This window comes from Euphorbia lathyris, chromosome 5 (genome assembly GCF_963576675.1).
Source record: "Euphorbia lathyris chromosome 5, ddEupLath1.1, whole genome shotgun sequence".
Classification (NCBI taxonomy): Eukaryota; Viridiplantae; Streptophyta; class Magnoliopsida; order Malpighiales; family Euphorbiaceae; genus Euphorbia; species Euphorbia lathyris.
The window spans coordinates 82124540-82145333 of NC_088914.1; the positions used below are offsets into that span (position 1 = coordinate 82124540).

At 34.1% G+C, this 20794-nt stretch overlaps 1 protein-coding gene across 1 annotated transcript; it reads left to right on the forward strand.

Moving 5' to 3' along the window:
- The first annotated feature begins 13634 nt into the window (after positions 1-13634).
- LOC136230119 (serine/threonine/tyrosine-protein kinase HT1) lies at positions 13635-18085 on the forward strand. Its single transcript, XM_066019057.1, has 6 exons — positions 13635-14028; positions 15305-15437; positions 15557-15752; positions 16334-16455; positions 16532-16690; positions 17572-18085. Exons 1-6 carry the CDS (start codon positions 13838-13840, stop codon positions 17869-17871), a joined length of 1101 nt encoding a protein of 366 aa, XP_065875129.1. The 5' UTR covers positions 13635-13837; the 3' UTR covers positions 17872-18085.
- The last annotated feature ends 2709 nt before the right edge of the window (positions 18086-20794 follow it).

A 20794-nucleotide genomic window follows, 5' to 3' on the forward strand; every position in this document is an offset into this window, starting at 1 on the left:
TTCAGGTTTAATTAGAATAATAAGGAATGATTTTGATGTGTGGATGATGATAGTAATTTACAAGCTTGGAAGATTAAAAAAAGGGGTTTAATATATCATTTGCTCTTTGAACTTGTACAAAAAGTTTGATTAATCTTCTAAATGTCCTGATAGCTCTTTCAGTTTGTATAAAATGTAATCAATTGATCACTCGATTGCAAAAAAAATAAGTTAAATGCGGAACATGTATTCCACGCGTCTTAGAATGTTATTACATAATTCAAGAATAGATTGAAAGAAGTTATTACTTGCTCAACTATAAAACTTGTCTTCTCTAATATTAGAACCGCATACCCCGATCTTGGCCGTTTTACTTTTTTTTAAGACGCGTGCAATAAATTTTCCACATTAACTTAATTTTTTTTTTGCAACCGAGTGATCAATTGATTACATATTTTACGCAAGTTTAAGGGGCTAATTGAACATTTTATGCAAATTGAGGGGGTCATCGGAACACTTTGAAAGTTCAGGGGTCAATCAAACCTTTTGAACAAGTTCAGGAGGCAAATGTTATATTAAGCCATTAAAAAATTAAGAATTTCAAATAAAACAATGTGATTTTACTTTTTTTTTAGATTGGTATCTGTGATTGGTAAAATTTTCATTTTTCTAAATTTGGTTGATAACGACCTCAAAATTAAAATTACCAAGAATTAAAGTTGTTTAATACCATTTTTACTTTGTAACCACAATTTATATTTTTCAAAATCATCATTTTTTGAGTTTTCTCTCTCTAATCATTAACTTTCTCTCATAAAAAAAACAACACCTAAATGACCTCAAACCTAAAAAGTTGAAGAATTAAACGTGCTTAAAATATCAGTTGGATCTTGAAAATTTGCACTTTGAGGTCGTTATCGGCCAAATTTGCAAAAATGAAAATTTTGTCAACCACAGATACCGATCTGCAAAAAAAAAATGTGAAACCACAGGGTTTTATTTGAAATTAACCCAAAAATTAATTAAACTGAGATTTGTTGGCTAATTATACAATTAAAAAAAGGGCTATAAATAGTGTGAAATGTTTGAGAAATTTCAACAGCAAAATAGTGTGAATGTAGTTGAGGATTGTATAATTCAGTAATTAAGTAGTTGTTCTTTCTCATCTTTTGTTTTTGGGTGTTTGATTCCTTAGACTCAGTCTAAATTATGGAATCATAATCCTCGTCCAGTAGTCTAGGATCGAATCATTCATAGATATCATAAAGATTAAGATTAAGGATAAAAAAAAAAGTGGTTTCTTTCCTCTTCTGTCACAATCTCATAACATATCGAATACACAAAGTTTCCTCTTTTACGGATCTTCCTCCTATTGGATTAGGTTTTCTGTATTTTTTTTTGTCGGTGTTCATATATTTTATCAGATCTCTTTATCCGTCTGAATTGTATCTGTTCTCTATCATTATTTCATTTATACCATTTTCGGATTTAACAAGAGCGGAACGGTTTATCTTACCCGTTGATCAACATATCTACGTATTTGCAACAAAAGAAATGACTTAGATCCGGATATCCGGAATGGTCTAAATGGAGAAGATTGGATTGCTGCTGATTTTCTACGGATTTGGATGTACGAGAAGTATATGTTTTATTGTTCTTTTGTGTTTTTTATACATTTTATGATTTTTTTTGCTCGTTGTAGTCGTTTTCGTCTATTTGGATCTTGTATTGGTTTTTATCTGTATTTATGTGTGGTTTTATTCCTTACACTTTTTTTTTCATCAATTGAAGATATAAGCATTTTCCTAAAAAAATAAAAATAAAAATAAAAAAAGTAAGTTGAGAAATAGATATTTTGAGGTTTTAACCGAAAATTAATAAAGATTAGATTTTAACTTAAAAGTAGTAAAGATTGTCAACCTTAACTGGAAGGAAAATTCCTAAAGATACAACAAAAAAACTATTGTTCAAAACAAATATTGAACCTTCAAGGAACAATATTTGGTTGATAATAGTATTGATTCTTACGGTGGCGGATCCAGGATTTGAGGGAGGGGGTAAAACTGTAAAAAAAATTTAGACTAATGTTTGTAGCCAAGAGCAAAAATACCCCTAACATTTTGGGTCAGGAGCAATTTTACCCCTAACGTCTAAAATGGTGCAATTTTACCCCTAATGTTTGTAGCCAAGAGCAATTTTACCCCTAACGTTGATAAATTGGATCAATTTCAGACACTATTATAACATACAGTCATTTGTTTTCTTTATTTTGCACCAATTGCATATCAATTTGTTCTAAAAAAAAAGATATAATGTTTTTTTTTGTAATTTAATAATAAAATTGGAGATTAATATTTATAAATTCGGTGAATTTTTTAATTTTTTTTGTCTAATTCGTATAAAAGACAGTATATTTTTAATATTTTTTTCTTATTTTTTTCACATCCCAACATATGTTTGTGATTTGTTACTGATAAAAATAACGCATGTGTGAAGTGTAGATGACAAGATTCATGACCGAGAAGACAGTTTGATGAATTATTTCTCAAATTGACCCAATTTATCAACGTTAGAGGTAAAACTACTCTTGGCTTCCAACATTAGGGATAAAATTGCACCATTTTAGACGTTAGGGGTAAAATTGCTCATGACCCAAAACGTTAGGGGTATTTTTGCACCTTAACCATTCTTTTTGGACTAATTTTTTTTTTAAAGGGATGAAGGGGGGCAAATGCCCCTTTGACCCCCCTAAATCCGCCCCTGGATTCTTACAAAGCTCAAACAGACATATTTATAAGGTTCGTCCGAAATCCTAAATAATAAAATAGGAAAAGAGCAAAAAGGACTAACGGGGAAAAAGTATTTAAAAATAAACTTGAATACTTCATGGTAAAGTAAACATGACAAAAATGTCGTAACAACTATTTTAAGAAAGTTATTAGCATTTGGATCCCCTCCTTAGGGTAAAACATCCAGCTTCCTCATGCTTATATTTAGATCTTCAACCTTTGTAGTTTCGGACCCAACCATCAATCCTCGTTCGTTGTTCATCCAGCCTTGGTTTATCTCGTTCTCTTTCCTTCTAGTTGTTAGATGCGGTTACTTGTAGTTCCTTCCAATCCTCTTTGTCGAATTCCTTCACATCAGATGTCGGGCCTTGTAGGGGCTAAGATCCTTCACGTTGAAAGATGGTGATGTGTTTCCTAGCCAGTTAGGGAGTTCCACAATTCGACCCCAGCTTTTTTAGAGGTTTGTAAGGTCCATACTTTTGAGGTCCAAGCTTACTGCTTGTAACACTGGCTAACCTTTCTTTTCTCAAATAAACCATCACTTCATCCTCAACTTCAAGCTAAAGATCTTTTATTGTTCACCAACCTTCCCTTTTACCTTGGAATTTTTCTTTTCTAGCTTATCCTACACTTCTCCATACATATGTTGGATCTTTTGGGCTAACCTTTTGGCCGAGACATTGGTATATTTATTTACAAGGTCCAATGTGTGGTTTTCCACCCTGGTATACTTTAAAAGGTGATCTTCCGATAGCCGAATGTATTGCCATATTATAAGCGCACCCAGCTTGAGCAACCGAAAAATCCCAAGTCTTTAGCTTATCTTTAGAGATGCTCCTCAACATATTTCTCGACATTCGGTTAGAACTTCAGTGTGGCCATCAGTATGAAGGTGAGTGATGCGTGTCCAAGTAGAGGGGTAAAAGTAATGTAATGTGTGTGATATATAAGTGTAAGGGGTGGACGTGTTCACTCTACTAGATACGGCTACTTAGAGGCAAGTGTACCCCGCCGTATCAAGTAATAATCCGATTAAGATCGGGTATCGAATCCACGGGATTTATAACCACAAGTATTAAACTACTCGATTCTATTCGTTATCTAAGCGATAAATACTTTAGGTTGGTTTGGGTGACAACTACAAACTACTCCTAAACTATGGTGAGACAGACTTGTGTAACCGAAACTCTACGGGTTGCGATAAGATATAAATATAACAAGCAAAGACTCCGAACATATACGATTGGTGGTTTACTCTTGCAAAGACGACTATGTGCAGTTCGACCGACCCCATGAAGTACTTAGACTACGTGGTTCCTAGTCAAGGCGTGTCTAATGCGGGGGATCTGAAACTAGGGCCCGTAAGTTTCGTGGCTTGTCAATTTCTACGGTTTCCGGTGTTACTTCCGGTAGGGCAGCACCTATATGGTTCCCTAAAGATGACCCGTACAAAGGGCACCGGTAATCGGACTCCCCCTACACAATAATCAATTAAAAATATCAAAACAAGTAGTAAACATCAACACGTATAGAGAAATGGGAATTGCAAATCATATATTATAAATATGGAATGGGAAATGTGAATACAACCCAGCCTAGTACATAGGAAGAGTGCAAGCTAATTAGCAAGTAATAATGGAAGAATTGGCCCTTGGAACTAGCTAACCCGACTCAAGGCCGTCTCTTAGGTCTTGGAGGTGTAACTTCTCGAGCTTGGTGGAAGAGGATGGAACGAAACTTCGACGGAGTGGCGGAATAAGTGAACAAGCTCTCAAAGTGGTAGAGTTTAGTTACACAAAATCTGAATGAGGAAATGAGTGCTAATCACTCTTATTTATACACATCAAGTTCGGAGGTAAAATCGTAAATACACAAGTTACAAGTAAGAATTCACACTATATCTGCAGGTTTCACAAGGCACGCCCCGCGTGGAAGGTGGCACGCCCCGCGTCTCTATCGTTTTAGCCCATTCCGTTGATAATTTCTTCCGCGTGGGCCAATTTCAGACTCGTTGACTCAACCATGCCCCGCGTAGACTGGGGTACGTCCCGTGTGGTTGAGCTCCTGGAACTTTTGTCTCAATTTCACACCATGGATGCCCTGCGTACCCTGTTCTACGTCCCGCGTGGTAGGTGTTGACCATGTAGGAACGCGTAGTTGACTGCCGTGTTTTAGGGGGCATTGTCCTACGCCCCTAGTGGTGGCTTCTGCGCCCGGCGTGTCTTATGAATTATCACTTTGCTTATTCCTAACTTGTACCTGCAAAATACGATCCTCGAGAACCGAATTAGCTTGACGTTTATTTTTCTGAAATTAATAAAAAATAAAGGAAATTAACTAAAAACATAAAATTTATTTTTATTTTGTTATTTATTTAAAAACACACTATTTTTGTAATTAAACTTACTTATTAAGCTCAAAATTAAACCGTAAATCACGCTAAAATATAGGGACAAAACGTCCCTATCAGTGAGCTGTAGCATTAAACTTCAAGGATAAATAATGCCCAAAGGGTACGCAGGAAATGACTAAGGAGCTTAGTATATTTGTATGAAACAATGCTCTTGGAAACTCTGTGTAACCAAACAACCTCTATGAAGAATAATTTTGCAATGGTGGAGGCATCATTCGTTTTACTACAAGGAATGAAATGTGCCATCTTCGATACAAAGATGGAATATGTTCCCATTTGAGTTCTAAGAAGAGCCAACAAAAACTCCATGAATATATCCTCCCATATAAAATTTAGAACATGCAAAGGCATGTATAAAGTTGCATTACATGAACCTTGTCTTTGTCTACATGAATCCCATTTTTGCAAACAACGTATCCCAAGAATACCAAACTCTTTCATGAAAAATCACACTTCTTGGTATTAGTATAGAGTTGGTTCTCCTTTAGCAAACCAAATTCGACCATCAAAGTCTTGCTACGCACAAGTATATCATCAAACTATACTACTGCGAACTTGCTAATTGCTAGGTGTAACACTTGGTTCATCAACGGATTAAAGGCAATTGGTGCATTTTGTTAGACCGAACATCATCATTAGCCATTTGTACAATACATCCCATATTTTAAAAGTAGTCTTCCATTCGTCTCTTGCTTTGATCTGAATCTTTTGATATCAACCCTCAAATCTATCTATGCGAACACATCAGAGCCACTTAGTTGATCAATCATATTATCAAGATGAAGGATGGGAAAGTTATACTGAATAATTATTTTGTGAATGGATTTGTTGTTTACACACATTCTCTATAATTTATCCTTTTTCGATGTAAGGAGGGAACTAGACAAGGACTCATGCTTTCCTGGATTTGTCTCTTCTCTAATAACTCTTCTAGTTTCTCCCTCGTAATATCTTTAGCTTTTAAACTCATTTTGTAGTGATGACAATTTAGTAATCTTGCTCAAGGTACCAAATCTATATGATGTTGGATATTCCTCCAGAGAGGTAATTCATTCGGTAACTCTTCAAGAAAGATATTGGCATTCTTCCAATAAAGGTTCAATCTCGCTAAAATTTGATTCTCCCCTTCAAATTTGATTTTCGGAGAATCCATGCCTCGTTGTCACCTCTAAATCTTAGAAACCAATTATTATTATTATTATTATTATTATTATTATGGAACGTTATAGATATGAGACGATGTAGTTAATTAATCTGCTTTTATAAAATCGTCTATCAATTATATATTTATATAATGACATATCAAAAATATATTATGATTACTATAAAAAAAATGGTTAATTTCAAATAAAACCCGCGTGGTTTCACGTTTTTGCACATCGGTATTTATAGTTTTTTTCTTACAAAACAAACGTTGTGGTTGGCATCGTTAGCCATTTTTAGTTGATTTTATCAAATTTGGCCAATAACGACCTCAAAATGAAATTTTTTAAGAATTAAAGTTGATTAGTATCATATTTACTACGAAACCACATTTTTTATTTTTCAAAATCATCATTTTTGGAGTTTTCTTTTTCTAAATATTAACTTTCGCTTTTCTAAAAAACAACACATAAATGACTTCAAGCTTAAAAGGTTGAAGAATTAAAGTTGCCTCTAGGCCCCCATTGTCTTTGTCCCTCGCAAAAACAAAAATGGTAGATCTTATTATAGAATACTAGATCTACGAGATTGCAAAAGAAATGATTCAGATTCGAAAATTTAGAATAATTTAAATGATGAATATGAACTACAGTTACTTCTCTCCAAATTTGAAGTTACGAAGAATATATATTCCATTTGTTGTTTATGTTAATGATATCTTTAATGATTTTTTTTACTCTTTCAAATTTATTTATTTTGTTCTATCAAACATATAAAAGCATCTCCAAGAGACTCTTAGTGAGCTCTCTAAAAATAATATAAATAATTGACTCTTAGTGATTTAAGAGTGGCTAAGATATATCATCTCCAACAATGCTCTTTATATTCACTCCTTATTTATTATTAAGATTATTCTTTATTGTTACATTACCAATAGTGTGAGGAGAGAGACACATCAATAATAAATTATTAATAAAAAATGAAGTTAGGAGGCACTAAGAGGTGGAGAGAGGCTCTCTATTAATAGAGAGGATGGAGAGGCTCTTAGTGATTTAAGGAGCCACTAAGAGGCTGTTGGAGCTTATTTTTCCTTTTCCCTCCTCAAATTTTAACTTAAGAACCAATTTAAGAAGCTGTTGGAGATGCTCTAAAATCCACTTGCATGTGTTTTACTTTTCGGGATCATGTTTGAAGAAAGAAAAACAATCATGTAAGAAAAAAATATCCATTTCTTCTTATTTTTTAGCCTACAATCCCCATGTTAGGTATTTTTTTTTTTCTTCATTTTCCTACCTTTTTTTTTCTTTTGCGTGTTCTAATTTTTTCTTTTGTTTTTAATATTATTTAGTTTGAATTGAAACTCTTGAAAAAAAAAAATCAGAATCATGTTTCCAAATTTGATTTCACTTTTTAAAAAGTTAGGAAAGGGCATCCTAGATATCTTCATAACCATGATCAATATAATTAAATGAATGGAGTGAAGACGTACGCATGGAGGTATTCAAGATTTTCAAATTCAAATTTAATGTTGTATAGAATAGATGGCTAGGTTGCTGCAACGACCTGATCTGAAGTGGGTGTATTGGAATAGAAGATTTGAGCAAGAGCGGTTCTAATGGATGACTGTGAGATAGGAACAAACTGAATTCCATATTGGAAGTGGATGGGAGTGACTGAAACTTATTAGTACAGTGAGAATTCAATACATGCAGACGCGTTTTAAAGCCGTGAGCAGGGGCGGGGGTTTCGGGCCCCTCCGGCCGCCGGAACCACTATGACCACGAGTAGTTTCGGCCCCACTGTCTCCATGAAATTTGAGGATGTAGTGGTTCTGGCCTCCTGTTTCCCAGAATAATGATCGGTGCTGAATTAGTACCCCAAAATTGGTCCAGGTCTGTTAGACCCTCCTCCCTAAATCTAAAATTCCAATTTTTTTGGCATGTTAGACCCTCTCTAAATTTTTTTCTTCTAAACCAAATTTGCTCAAATATTTTTCGTATATAATCTGAGTAGTCATGAACCAATTTTTAAGTATCAATTTAAAACTTCTTAAAATTAAGTTAGATTGTGTGTAAGATTCTTAACATGTAAAAAAATGTGTTCAATAAAAAAAATTGGATTTAGGGAGGAGGCACTAACAGGCAAAAAAATAATTTAGAAATTTGGATTTGAGAGGGTCTAAAAAAGTAGAAATTTGGATTTAGGGGGCCTAACAAGCAAAAAAAATTAATTAGAAATTTGGATTTAGGAAGAACCTAACACTTATCGGGTCATCTTGAGAGTGCTAAACCAGCAGCCATTAGTATTTCTTAGAGACAGGAGAGCCGGAACCGCCCATTATCAGACAAATTGATCAAATACTCAATCAAAATTCTAGATCAAATGCCAATTTATTAAATATCTAATCAAAATTTAATCAAATTACTAATTTAGCATCCTAATTTTTTAATTTTAAAGAAATTAAGAGAGCCAGAACTACACCTGATTGGACGGCCGGAGGGGCCGATATACGCCCCCTGGTTGTGTTCTTTATTCTCCATGAATTTGGCAACATTGGATATATCTTAAACCTTTTATTTTTGAACAATTACATCAATAATTTATCTGTAATAATTAATTAATAATATCAAATTTTCTTTTAAAGAAAACTTGAATTTTTTGAAGAAATTAGTTTATGAGTCATTTGTAGGTGGAAAAAAAAGCAAACATAATATACATTTTTACGTGTAAGCTTTGTAAATCCACCCACTCTAATTAATACAAAATATTATAAGGTAGATCAAAACAAAGCATTTATTTGACTTTTATAAAAAGAAAATGAGAATCGAACTTTATGCCAACGGTCGATTGTAGACCAAAATTCATTTTCAATTGACTCCATCTTAAACCAATTAATATTTTGACATTGATAGTTTCTCATTATTCATTAACTTTTTTATTGTTTGAAAAAAATATCCTCACTCTCTTATCATTTTGATTTTAGTGAATTAAACTTTTAAGTTTTCCAAACAAAATAGTATAAAAAATTATTATTTTAATATGGTTATAGTTTATTTAGGATAGTAACTATATATATATGGAATAAAAAATACTATTATTTTATATATATATAAAGGATGTGCTTTTATGATCATTATACATCACATCAAATATAGGGTTTGGAACATATTTCATGAATATATTACAACCTTTGCTTGTCTCTTGACATGGTAGAAGGAAATTGATTCAAGAGAGGAGCCATGCCTGAAATATCCTCGCATGTAGAAACCAAGTTCATTTCTGGAAGTGTTTTTGGAATTAAGCGTTAGGATTAAGGATGGGGAATCAGTCTCAACTATCAGTCTTTTAATCCCACACTCGGTAGCAATTTTTAAACCAAATAACACGATAAAATCTTCAGTTGATTCAACATTCAGACAGGAAACAGGGGAGCAAATAGATGAAACTACAGACAGTCCTTTGTTTTTTCATACTATTATTCCAAGGACATATGACAACCCATCATTCTGGATAATCGCGTCACAATTGAGCTTATACATGTAGGAGGGCGTTATTTTACCGCATCATACACAGATTTTGGGACTTCATCTAATGAACGATTATGGACATGTAGAGACAATTGACGGCTTAGGTAAGTTTGTAGGAATTCCTTACTCATTTCCACGTAGTGGGTTCAAATTCTATCCTCCATATACGACATTGTTTCGATTGAACCATATGAACTAGAAGCATATCAGGGTAGCAGAACATAGCTTATGGTCTGCAATTCTAAAAATTTACAGCACCCATTCTATCATTGCCTGTGTAAACAGTTTATCTATTCTACAAAGTTAAGTCTTTTCATACCCTCTTTGCAAATAAACATTGGTAAAAAAATATGGTTAATATCTTCTCCCCAACATCTGCATATATAAGGGGAAAATATTTGAGATTATTATACATCTTAAAAGTAGGTTGCAATAACATGGGAGAATATTTTGTACTAGGTGCCATCAGAAAATTTTCACCTTAGGAGGAATCTAAGATTTCCAAATTTGCCACCGAACTTCATTGGAGGTCTGGGCATTAGAGTTGCCACTTGCACCCCGTCTCCAAACATTCTCAACAACTTGGTAGCCTGTTTTAACATAATATGAACAATTCTTATCAAACTTCCAAAAAAGTTGGTCTTTTGGGAGTTTGAACTTATTGGAATTTATAGAATGGTTTTTGTTTCGGAGAGGAGAAAAGCCACTTATAGGAGTTCCCTTTTCCAGGTTCTGCTAACGGGATCAATTAAGCAACTGACGAACTCTGAATGGAGACTTGTAGAGGGCAATATGGGTCACATAAAGTCCAGGGTCAATATCCGGTTGTCCTTTTAGATATTCACACTATTGCCATTTTCAATTCTCCAACAGAGTCTTTTTCCAACACTGGTCTTCGTTTTAGGATGCTTCTCTAGAAAAAATTCGGATTGAAACCAATTGATGCCTTTAAAAATGAGGATATTGGATAGTACTTAGCTTTAAATACCTACCCAAATAGAGATTCAGTTTTAGAAATCAATCTCCAACCTTGCTTTGCTATCATAGCGAGATTGAAGGATTCAATCCATTTAAACCTGAGACCACCATTGTTCTTTAGCTGACATATTTGATTCTAATGAATACAGTGCATTCCTTTCTCAGTTGTGCCCCCACCAGAATCGCCTTATTAACTGTTGGATTTCATGACAAAATAAGTTGGGCAAGGCAAAATAGCTCATTACATACTACTGGATCAATTGGGCAATAAATTTGATTAAGACCTCATTTTCAGCTTCGGTGTCACTCATTCCATTTATTTATTTTATTGGTTAGCCTGTTCCTAAGATAAGAGAACACCTGCTTCTTTGATTTTACGATAATGGATGGGAGACCTAGGTATTTTGGAAAATCCCCAACCTGCTTAACTCCTAGGTAGTTGCATATCATATTCCGTGTAGTCAAATCGATATTCCTAGAAAAGGTGATTTCAGATTTGTCATAGTTAATTCTCTGGCCAGATGCATTCTCATAGGAGTTAAGTACATGTCTGACTTGTTTACATTCTTCTATATTAGCACGGGCAAAGAAGAGGGAGTCGTCTATAAATAATAAATTGGACATACTCGACCTTGTCTACCAATTCGAAATCTATAGATATCCCTTTGTCTTTCTCCATTTTGAGTGAGAGCGGATAAAGCCTCTACACACATTAAGAACAAATATGGTGAGATTGGATCGCTTTGGCGTAATCCCCTGCTAGGAATCAAAAGTCTAGAGTTTTTCCCATTAATCAGAAATGAGAATGTTGCTGAACTGATGTGTTTTAGAATTAGGTTTACAAAGGCTTCTAGAAACCCCATTCATAGCATTACTCTTTCAAGAGAGCCTCATTCCACTCTGTCATATGCTTTACTCATGTCTAATTTCAGAGTGAAAGTTTCCCTCTTTCCTAACACTATGTGCTTCATCGAATGGAAAACCTCAAAAGCAGTTAAGGCATTATCCATGATCAGTCTACCCGAGACAAAGGCATTTTACGAGAGGGAGATGATTTGATGAAGGACAAATTTAAGTCTATTTGTAAGGGTTTTGAATATCAGTTTGTATAGGACACTACATAAGCTAATAGGGTGTAAGTCACTCATAGACGAGGGTTTGCTTTTCTTGGGTATCAAATAGATGAAAGTATGATTCAAACCTTGGACCATAGATCCAGAGCTTAGAAAGCTTAACATGAAATCTTGTACCTCATCACCGATTAAATACCAAAACTTTTGATAAAGCAGAGACGGGCCAGGTGATTTATCAGGATGCATTTGTTTCAAGGCTTCATCAATTTCTTCAATTCGAAAGGGGCTTCCTAGTTCTGTCAAAAATTCACCCGAGATGCGTTTCTTGATCATCTCAAAAAGAAAGTGGTCAAGGTTCGGGTTAAAAAAAAGAGAAGATATCCATATAATACCCTAGAACAATTTGCTCAATCGCTTCTTTTCCTTTACGAAGGTGACCCTCCTCATCTCGAAGTTCCATAATTTTATTCTCTTTATTTCGAGTCGTCGCTTTGGCATGAAAGTACTTGGAATTCTGGTATCCTTCTTTGAGCCACATGACTTAATTTCGTTGGTTCCAGATAATTTCTTGTGTGTACAACAATTCATTGAGGTCAACTTGTAACTTATTTTCTCTATTCAAATATTTAGTCTCATGATTTGTCCCTAGACAATGTTCAATTTCTCTTTTAAATGTTTTATTTGTTACCCTAAGTGCCCAAAAGTGTCCATATTCCACTCATTGAGATTCTTTATACAAGTGCTGATTTTCCTTGAGAGTGAGTTTGCCCCAGATGGACACTATACCCATGAGTTTTTTACAACTTCAACGCACGAGTCCTCCCGGGAGCCACATTCTTTCAAATCTGAATCATTTTGGCATTTTGCCTTTCTCGCCCAAGCTTTATGTACAATCCAGTAGAATGGGAGAGTGGTCTGATGAGAATCGAGTCAGGTGTTTGATAATAGTTGTGAGGAAAATCAGATTCCAACTCCCTATGCATATTTCTTGAATGTTTGCATCACCCGTTCTCCCATTACTCCATATGTACATATTTCTTTGATAAGGCAACTCTTGTAGTAGGTAATCATTTAAGCAGTTTGGAACATATAAGAGGTGCAAGCTATAGTTACTTTCTTTTTTACACGTAACTATTACTTTGTTTGTTTTCACCATTGAATTATTTTTATACTGATTCAGATCTTTTAACTAGTAGTTTAACGCGATAAAAAAAAGGATCAAAATCGAAATAGGAGACTTGAGATGCCTTTTGCATTTATTTCAAAAAAATTAAATCAATTAATGCATCTAAATCGATTATTCATACATCATAGCTAATGTTATCTTGTATTTAATGAGAGAGATGTTTAAGCACCTTCAAATCTTATAGAAGTTCATAAAAGTTGTGTATAAAGTTTTAATTTTTTCTATAAAATCACAAAAAATACATCAATTGAGCACCCATAGATCGCGGAAACAACTATTATCATTGAATCTTGGTCCGTAATTGTTTATACTCTACCTAAAATATGCAAATATATATGTTCCTCTATTTATAAATCTGGCAGGCCAAGTACAGCAATTTTAAAAAATGACTCAAAATTATTAATTTTGTGAAATTTAATCAGCCTAAAATTTAAAAATGAAAAAGTTGTTATTGTTTGTATCGAATTTCAAACTCTACCAAACATTAAAACAAATTTAAAGTTAAAATAAAATCAAATAGCTTTTTGTTTTGAAACAGAAGTTTAAATTTTAATATCTTTAACGACTCTAAACAAACTAATATTTTGAATCATTTGTTGTGCCGTCTTCTTCCTCATTTCAATAACCCATATGCACACACACAGACAATTTCCAATTCCAATCGAATCGATCGACAGAAAGTTCATATTCGTTGTTATTCTTAATCAGGGATTAAGAAAGATATTCAGTCTGTCAATGATTATTGTGTTATGAGAGATCGAAATATTGGCAAAGGAAAGAAGAAAGAATCCATAATGTACGATGACCATGTCGAGGAAGAAGATAGTTTGCGAGACGCATTCGTTTTTAACATTGATAAAAGCTTGATTATTGATCCCCGTTGTGTACTTGTTCGTAAATTGATAGCTGAAGGCCCCAATTCCTTTGTCTACGAAGGAGAGTACGTATCATTTTTGCTAGATTTTAATTTACAATTTGTTTCTTGTTTAATTGGAATTCTGGGCTCTTGTTTTCATGCATTTATTGATAGACATTTCTGGGTTTTTATGGATTTTCAATTTTCATGTTATTAATTCATTCATTAAACCTATCAGAATTGTCTTCATTTGGAATGACATTTGTGAATTAGGGTTCATAAATCCTCGACTTTGATTCATGTCATTGTTTATTCTGTTTTTGGTACTTATTTTAATCGTGATAGAATTGGTTGTTATAAGATTTCAATCCTTAAGTTTAAATCCTACCAGCAATTTGTTTAATAATAATTAATTACTGTTTATCATCAATGGTTGTTGATATAATTGATAATGCACAATTAAAGACCAAAGTCATGTTAGGAATAACCATTACATTAGCTGGAGATGATGACATGTTCTTAGAAAATTTGTGCTGAAATTAATTTTAATTATCAACATCCACATTTTTCTCCGTCTGGGCTAGCCAGGGTCTGGCATGGACCCGGGATATCCTGTACCATCCACTAGGGTCTGAGGCACTTTAGCAAAGGCAACTCTAGGAGGAGGCTTCGACAAGGAGTGGCAAATGGAACATATCTATGTGGACATCAAGTTGGTATAAGGAACACTATAGGAGACAAGTTTGTAATTGGATCTCCTCCACCACCTGGATCAGTAGTCGGCTTAAGGGATCCACCCTAGTCCATAAGGGACTTAGAGAATGGACTTGGAGAGTGGGCATTCAACCTTAGGGAAACAGAGGCGAATGTCTCCATACCCTATGGACATTATGGGCTCTGAAATAGCTGGTAGTGCGTGCCCCTTTTAGGGCGAGGTTTAATATAAAGGACCTTTCCGGGACGGAATGCGAACATATGCATTGATGGGTCGCATATAAACCCCCTAGTATCGGTTGGCTCACCGGGGACTTGGGTAAGTCTCAGCACCACAGGGTATTTTGTGCAGTCCAGATCCGTCCCCGTGACACCTAGCTGGGGTCGTCATCGACGACCCTGCGATATTTTCATATTCCAAGAAACAGTGGGACTCCTGCTGGATGGCCCTATCCTAGGTCCGTCCAACTGATTTTCAAAGAGGTACCAATAGAGGCTGATATCGTTTTTGTTATCCGTGGTTTTTTCTCCGTATGGCCTAGCCGAGGTCAACTGATATATACACTTGTTATTGTGTCTTCATTGTATGAATATTATCATTGTATTTGGTTTGATGGTGCTGAGATTGTATAGAACATGTTTGTAGGTTAGAATCCAAACCTGTTGCTGTGAAGATAATACAACCAATGAAGACTTCAGCTGTAATGCTTGAGCACAAGATAAAATTTCAGAGGGAGGTTACACTGCAATCTAGAATGAATCATGCAAATATTGTCAAGGTATCAATTAATTTCGATCTAGAATGAACTTTTTCTACTTTTTCTATTTTATCTATAAATGTCTTGTAATGAACAATCTCTGAGCTTCTAATTAAGATTAAATTTCACAAAAAAAACAGTTGGTGGGTGCCTCTGTGGAACCAGCAATGTTCTTAATTACTGAACTTCTGAGAGGAAGCACATTACAGAAGTACTTATGGAGCATTCGCCCTAAACGTTTAGATATGAAACTTTCTCTGAGTTATGCACTGGACATTTCTCGAGCAATGGAGTACTTGCATGAAAATGGCATCATTCATCGAGATTTAAAGCCAAGTAATTCACTTTTCTCTTATTTTCAGTAGTTTTTCATTCATTTTTTGGAACAAATGCTTACTCAGAAATGGACACTAGTTTTGATTTGCAATTTGGATACTTTACCTTTGATTTTGGTTATATGCTTATGAAATTTCTTCTACTGCAAGTACTAGGAAATAAATATCTCACATTGCGTAATTTGGGAGCTATATGACTCCTTATATATCTTTTGGGACGAGTTTGAACTTTATTTACATGGTATCATAGACTTGTATTCGATATTGGGTCGCCCATGGATATTTGCCTCATGGTTTTGGACGTGAGGGATGCGTGTTAAATATTCCATATTGCTTGATTAGAGACCTATATGGCTACCTATAGATGTGAGACAATTTTCCTCCTTTGAGGCATCTTTTGGGGTGAATTAGAAAGGTGTCAAAATAGGTCGTTGTGTCATAATTGTGTTGTGTGATATATATATTCAAAAAAATTACATATGATGTTAAAGGAACAAGAGTAATAATCGTGTCAAACGGTCCTGTTAGACATTGTTTCTGTAAATCATGTTGTAATCAGAGATTGTTTTATGGGAAATGCAGGCAATCTTCTTCTGACAGAAGATAGAAAACGAATTAAAGTGGCGGACTTTGGGCTAGCTAGAGAGGAAGTTATGAATGAAATGACATGTGAAGCTGGGACTTACCGGTGGATGGCTCCTGAGGTGGTGTTTATTTACTTAATTATATTTCTAATTCTGGTGATTATTATATCTAATTCTATGTATCTTTGCTAATTAGTTATTCAGCAGAGAATCACTTAAAATCGGAATGAAGAAACACTATGATCACAAGGTTGATGTCTATAGCTTTTCAATTGTTTTATGGGAGTTGCTCACTAATAAAGCTCCATTCAAAGGCAGAGATAACTTAACTGTGGCTTATGCTGCTGCTGCCAATGTAAGTTTCTCATGTTTTAAAACATATTCCTGACTCAACAAAGCGATTATAATACGATTATAACACGATAACCTGAGCTTTTAGATTCCTCGATTAAGCACCTTGTTCATGTTAATCTGTGATTTAGATTGACCTTTCCGTCTGAGAATTTGCATACCAATAGCTCAATCTAAATAAGCTTGAGGTTTTAGATGAAAACTGTAAATCTAGATTGACCTCTACCGGGTTTGTTACTTATTTTTATGATATTGAGGCGTTTGAATTTAGAGTTTTCACCGTACTTGTCTTGAAAAGTCAACTGCCTCCTTATATTTGGAAATGTCTTATTTACCTCTGGACTTGTTTAAAGTGACCTTATTGACCCCCTAAATCCAAGGAGATATTTTGAGAAGTTAAAGTGTGTTTGCTTTAAGCAAATTTGAAAGGCCAATAGATGGTTATAAACAAGTTCAAAGGGTAAATAAGCCATTTTAAGAAAATTGAGGGACTCGATAGGTCACTTGCCATAGGACGTTTCCAAAATATAGGGGAGGCAATTGACTTTTCTTGACAAACACAGAGGATTATAGATATATTAAGCCTTCTTTATTTTCACATATTGAGCCATTAATCATATATAAATCTACATATTGAGTCCTTGATCATTTTCTCTACACCGAGTGCTTACCTAAGCATTGAGCATTTCGATAATTCATAAACCTCCATGTTTAGGCTTCGAGCAAGGGTTCATTAAATTTTCTAAGAATTCAATGTGTATGTTAGTATATCAAAGTCGATGGACCTCGCGATGCTTTAACCAAATACATTTGTGCTTATATCTTTAATAGGCCTACAAAAACAACTGGATTTGACACAATTATCATTTTTGTTGCATTTAACAGAGCGAAAGGCCAAACTTGGAGAACATTGAAGAAGAACTAGCCACACTTTTGCAATCATGTTGGTCACCAGATCCAGCTCTGAGGCCAGAATTCATGGAAATTACTACATATCTAGAAAATGTGTTCCATACTCTTTGGCCTACAGAGATGATTCCTCCAAAAACTGTGGAGATTGCAGGCACTGAAAATGATGATGAAGTCTCAATCTCAACCAAGAGTAATGTGAGGATTAAGAAGAAGCCTAAAAGCTGTACAACTAGTTTTACTATGTGTTTTCATAATTGCTTATCTGATCAATGAGAGTTTTTCTTGTTTTTTAGTTTTATATAATTAATTAGGCTTCAATTCTTTTTATTATGTTCATAATCATATGTTTTTAGTGTTTAGTTTGTCATTATGAGGTAGTTTTAGGTAGCACGATTTCTATATCTATACATTGTAAACAACTTCTCGGAAAATATTTCATACTTAGCCCATGACTTTATTGAAATTATTTTTATTAATTTGTTTAATTTCAAATTATTTGTTGTACTGGATTATTTTATTCTCTTATTTAGGTTTGGGATAAAAAATAATACTTATTGATGAGCTCAGGCTGCCTAATTCCATGTCTAATGGACTGGGCTTGGATAGCAAAAAAAAATAAAAAATATTAGGGTCAAATACATGAATATCATAATTAAATATAAAATCAACTAAGTCATATCACCAAACTTAATTCTTAATATGTCATTATTTTCCATATATTATGATTTTACACCATAATTAAAAAATTCTGAACTCCAATTCATAAATCATAAACCCTAGAAAATATATTCTAGACTTCTAATTTATAAATTCTAATCCTTAAAATATATTAAAAGTACTGATTTTACTAGTTTGACATAATCTAAAATTATGACTTGACATAGTTGTAAATAGTTTTTAAAATATGAATTTCTGTATAATTAACCCAAAATATTAGGCTAATTTATTAGGTTAATGGGCAAATTACAAATCTAGCCCAACTAAAGGGGCCCATTTAAATATCTAACCCACTTTGCTTCATTCTCACCAAATTAGACACTTTCATCCATTTTGGACAAAATTATCCTTAGTTCTATTCGATCGATCCATCTGCTCCTGCTCCCGCTTATTCTTCGTCCGCTTCTTCTTCTTCTTCTTCGGTTCTTCTTCTTTAATTTCTGATACCAATCGTTAGCGATTTTTGAGATTATTGAAATATTATGTTCAATTTCCCGTAGAAATTGTATGTTTTTAGCTTATACGTCTGCTTTTCTCGCTGGTCTTGCCTCTTACTTCATCTCTAACGGTATCGTTTCAATTTCCTCCATTGGTGACGAAATTTATCGCATTTCATCCCAAATGCGACAACTATTGTCGCATTTGTGACGAATTCGTCACAAATGCGACATCGCAACAGTTCAATTGTTAGATTTTTTTTTCTTTCTCATTTTTTGAGCTTTCCATCCTAATCCTCTTCCGCATACAATAATTCTTCAAAGATTGAACGAAGCATAATCTCTTCTCTCTATAAACCACCGCCTTTTCGTCGGTTTAGGATGACGAAGAAGACATTGAGAGTCCGAGGAAGAAGGTGAATTGAAATAAGGGTATTTTTGTCCAAAGTGGATGAAAGTGTCTAATTTGGTGAGATGGAAGCAAAGTTGGTCAAATATGTTAATGGACCCCTTCAAATAGGCTAAATTAGTAATTAGCCCTTACTAGATTTAGGCCTGTACATGATTTTACTGTACTAGATAAATATGATTTGATCCTAAGATGCAAAATGATCCAAATTTCTCCATAAAAAAAATTATCCAAATTTAAATCCAATATTTCCAAGCAAGATTAATTATAGTCCTATATTACCAAAAATTTGAAAAAACTAATTTAATTGTTATTTAACTATCACATCGAGTTTTCAATATCAATTATGATGATTTGTGTCGTAAGTAACCATTGGGTGCTACCATCGTTATAGAACCCGAAGTTTCATTCAGAGGTTGCTCGATTTTGTTGTACTGACCTTGTATGAATGTCAGCGGAGGTGGGCAGAACGTCTTCATGGGAAGAGAGGTAAGCGACTGAAACTAGGCTGAATCAGCGGGTTTGGGACCAGCCGAGACCGATGGCATGATGTCCATCCTCGACACTAGTGTTGCCAATGTCACTGGTGTAGGTAGGGGTGCACACAAAAATTCGAAAAATTGAAAACCAAACCGAAAATAAGGTTAACCGAAACCGATGGACTAGTGTACGGTTTTTAATTTTAAAATTAAGGATTAATGGTTACGGTTACGGTTTTCTTATTCTAAAAACCACGGCTAACCGAACCGACCGAATTTCAATTAAATATTAAAAAATATAAAAATACATTTATTTATATTTTATATATATATATATATATATATATATGTAATTATATATTATCTAATTATACTAATTAGTAATTAGTTAGTTACTTAATCATACTTATCTAATTAAGTACTTAGTGATGTTTGTTGAAGAAAAAGGAAAGAACATTGGGAAGAATGAACTTTCAAAATAGCGATGTTTGTTGAAGAAAAAAGAAATGACATTGCTTTTCTTTTCATTATTGGCTTTAGGAAGATAAACTATTCGTTGACTAAATAGAAACAAGATTTAGCTTGTGCGAAAATTTATTTATACGAACTAAATATAAGTTGATTATCCAATATTTTCTTTGTTTTGAATCCTATTTTTACTTAGTTCATACTTTCCGATAATGCACGCATATCTCTCTTTCCCCATTAATCTCTTCAACTCGATATTGACTCACCGTCCCACTCATAATAAAAATTAGAAATCTTTTATTGTTTTTATTTTTATTTACTAATGGTTAGAAACCGAAATAAAAGGTTAACTGACCGAAATAATTGGTTAACCGATTAGTGGTTAACCGAATTTAATGGACTAGTGCATGGTTAGTGTTTTTAAAAAACCGATCAAATAGTTAACCGACCGAATTAACATTAATGGACTAGTTAACCGACCACGTGCACCCCTAGGTGTAGGTGTTGAATATGTAGAAGATGTGGTGGAGGCCATATTAATGGATAGTGAGTCACCGACTAGATTTTTATCACTGGCAAGAGATGTGAGACCATGTACCTGATTTGAGACGCACATAGACGTTCTAACAGGAGAGAGGGCAACATCACATTCTATCTGATAAGGCGGAACATCAGCACAGTCCCAA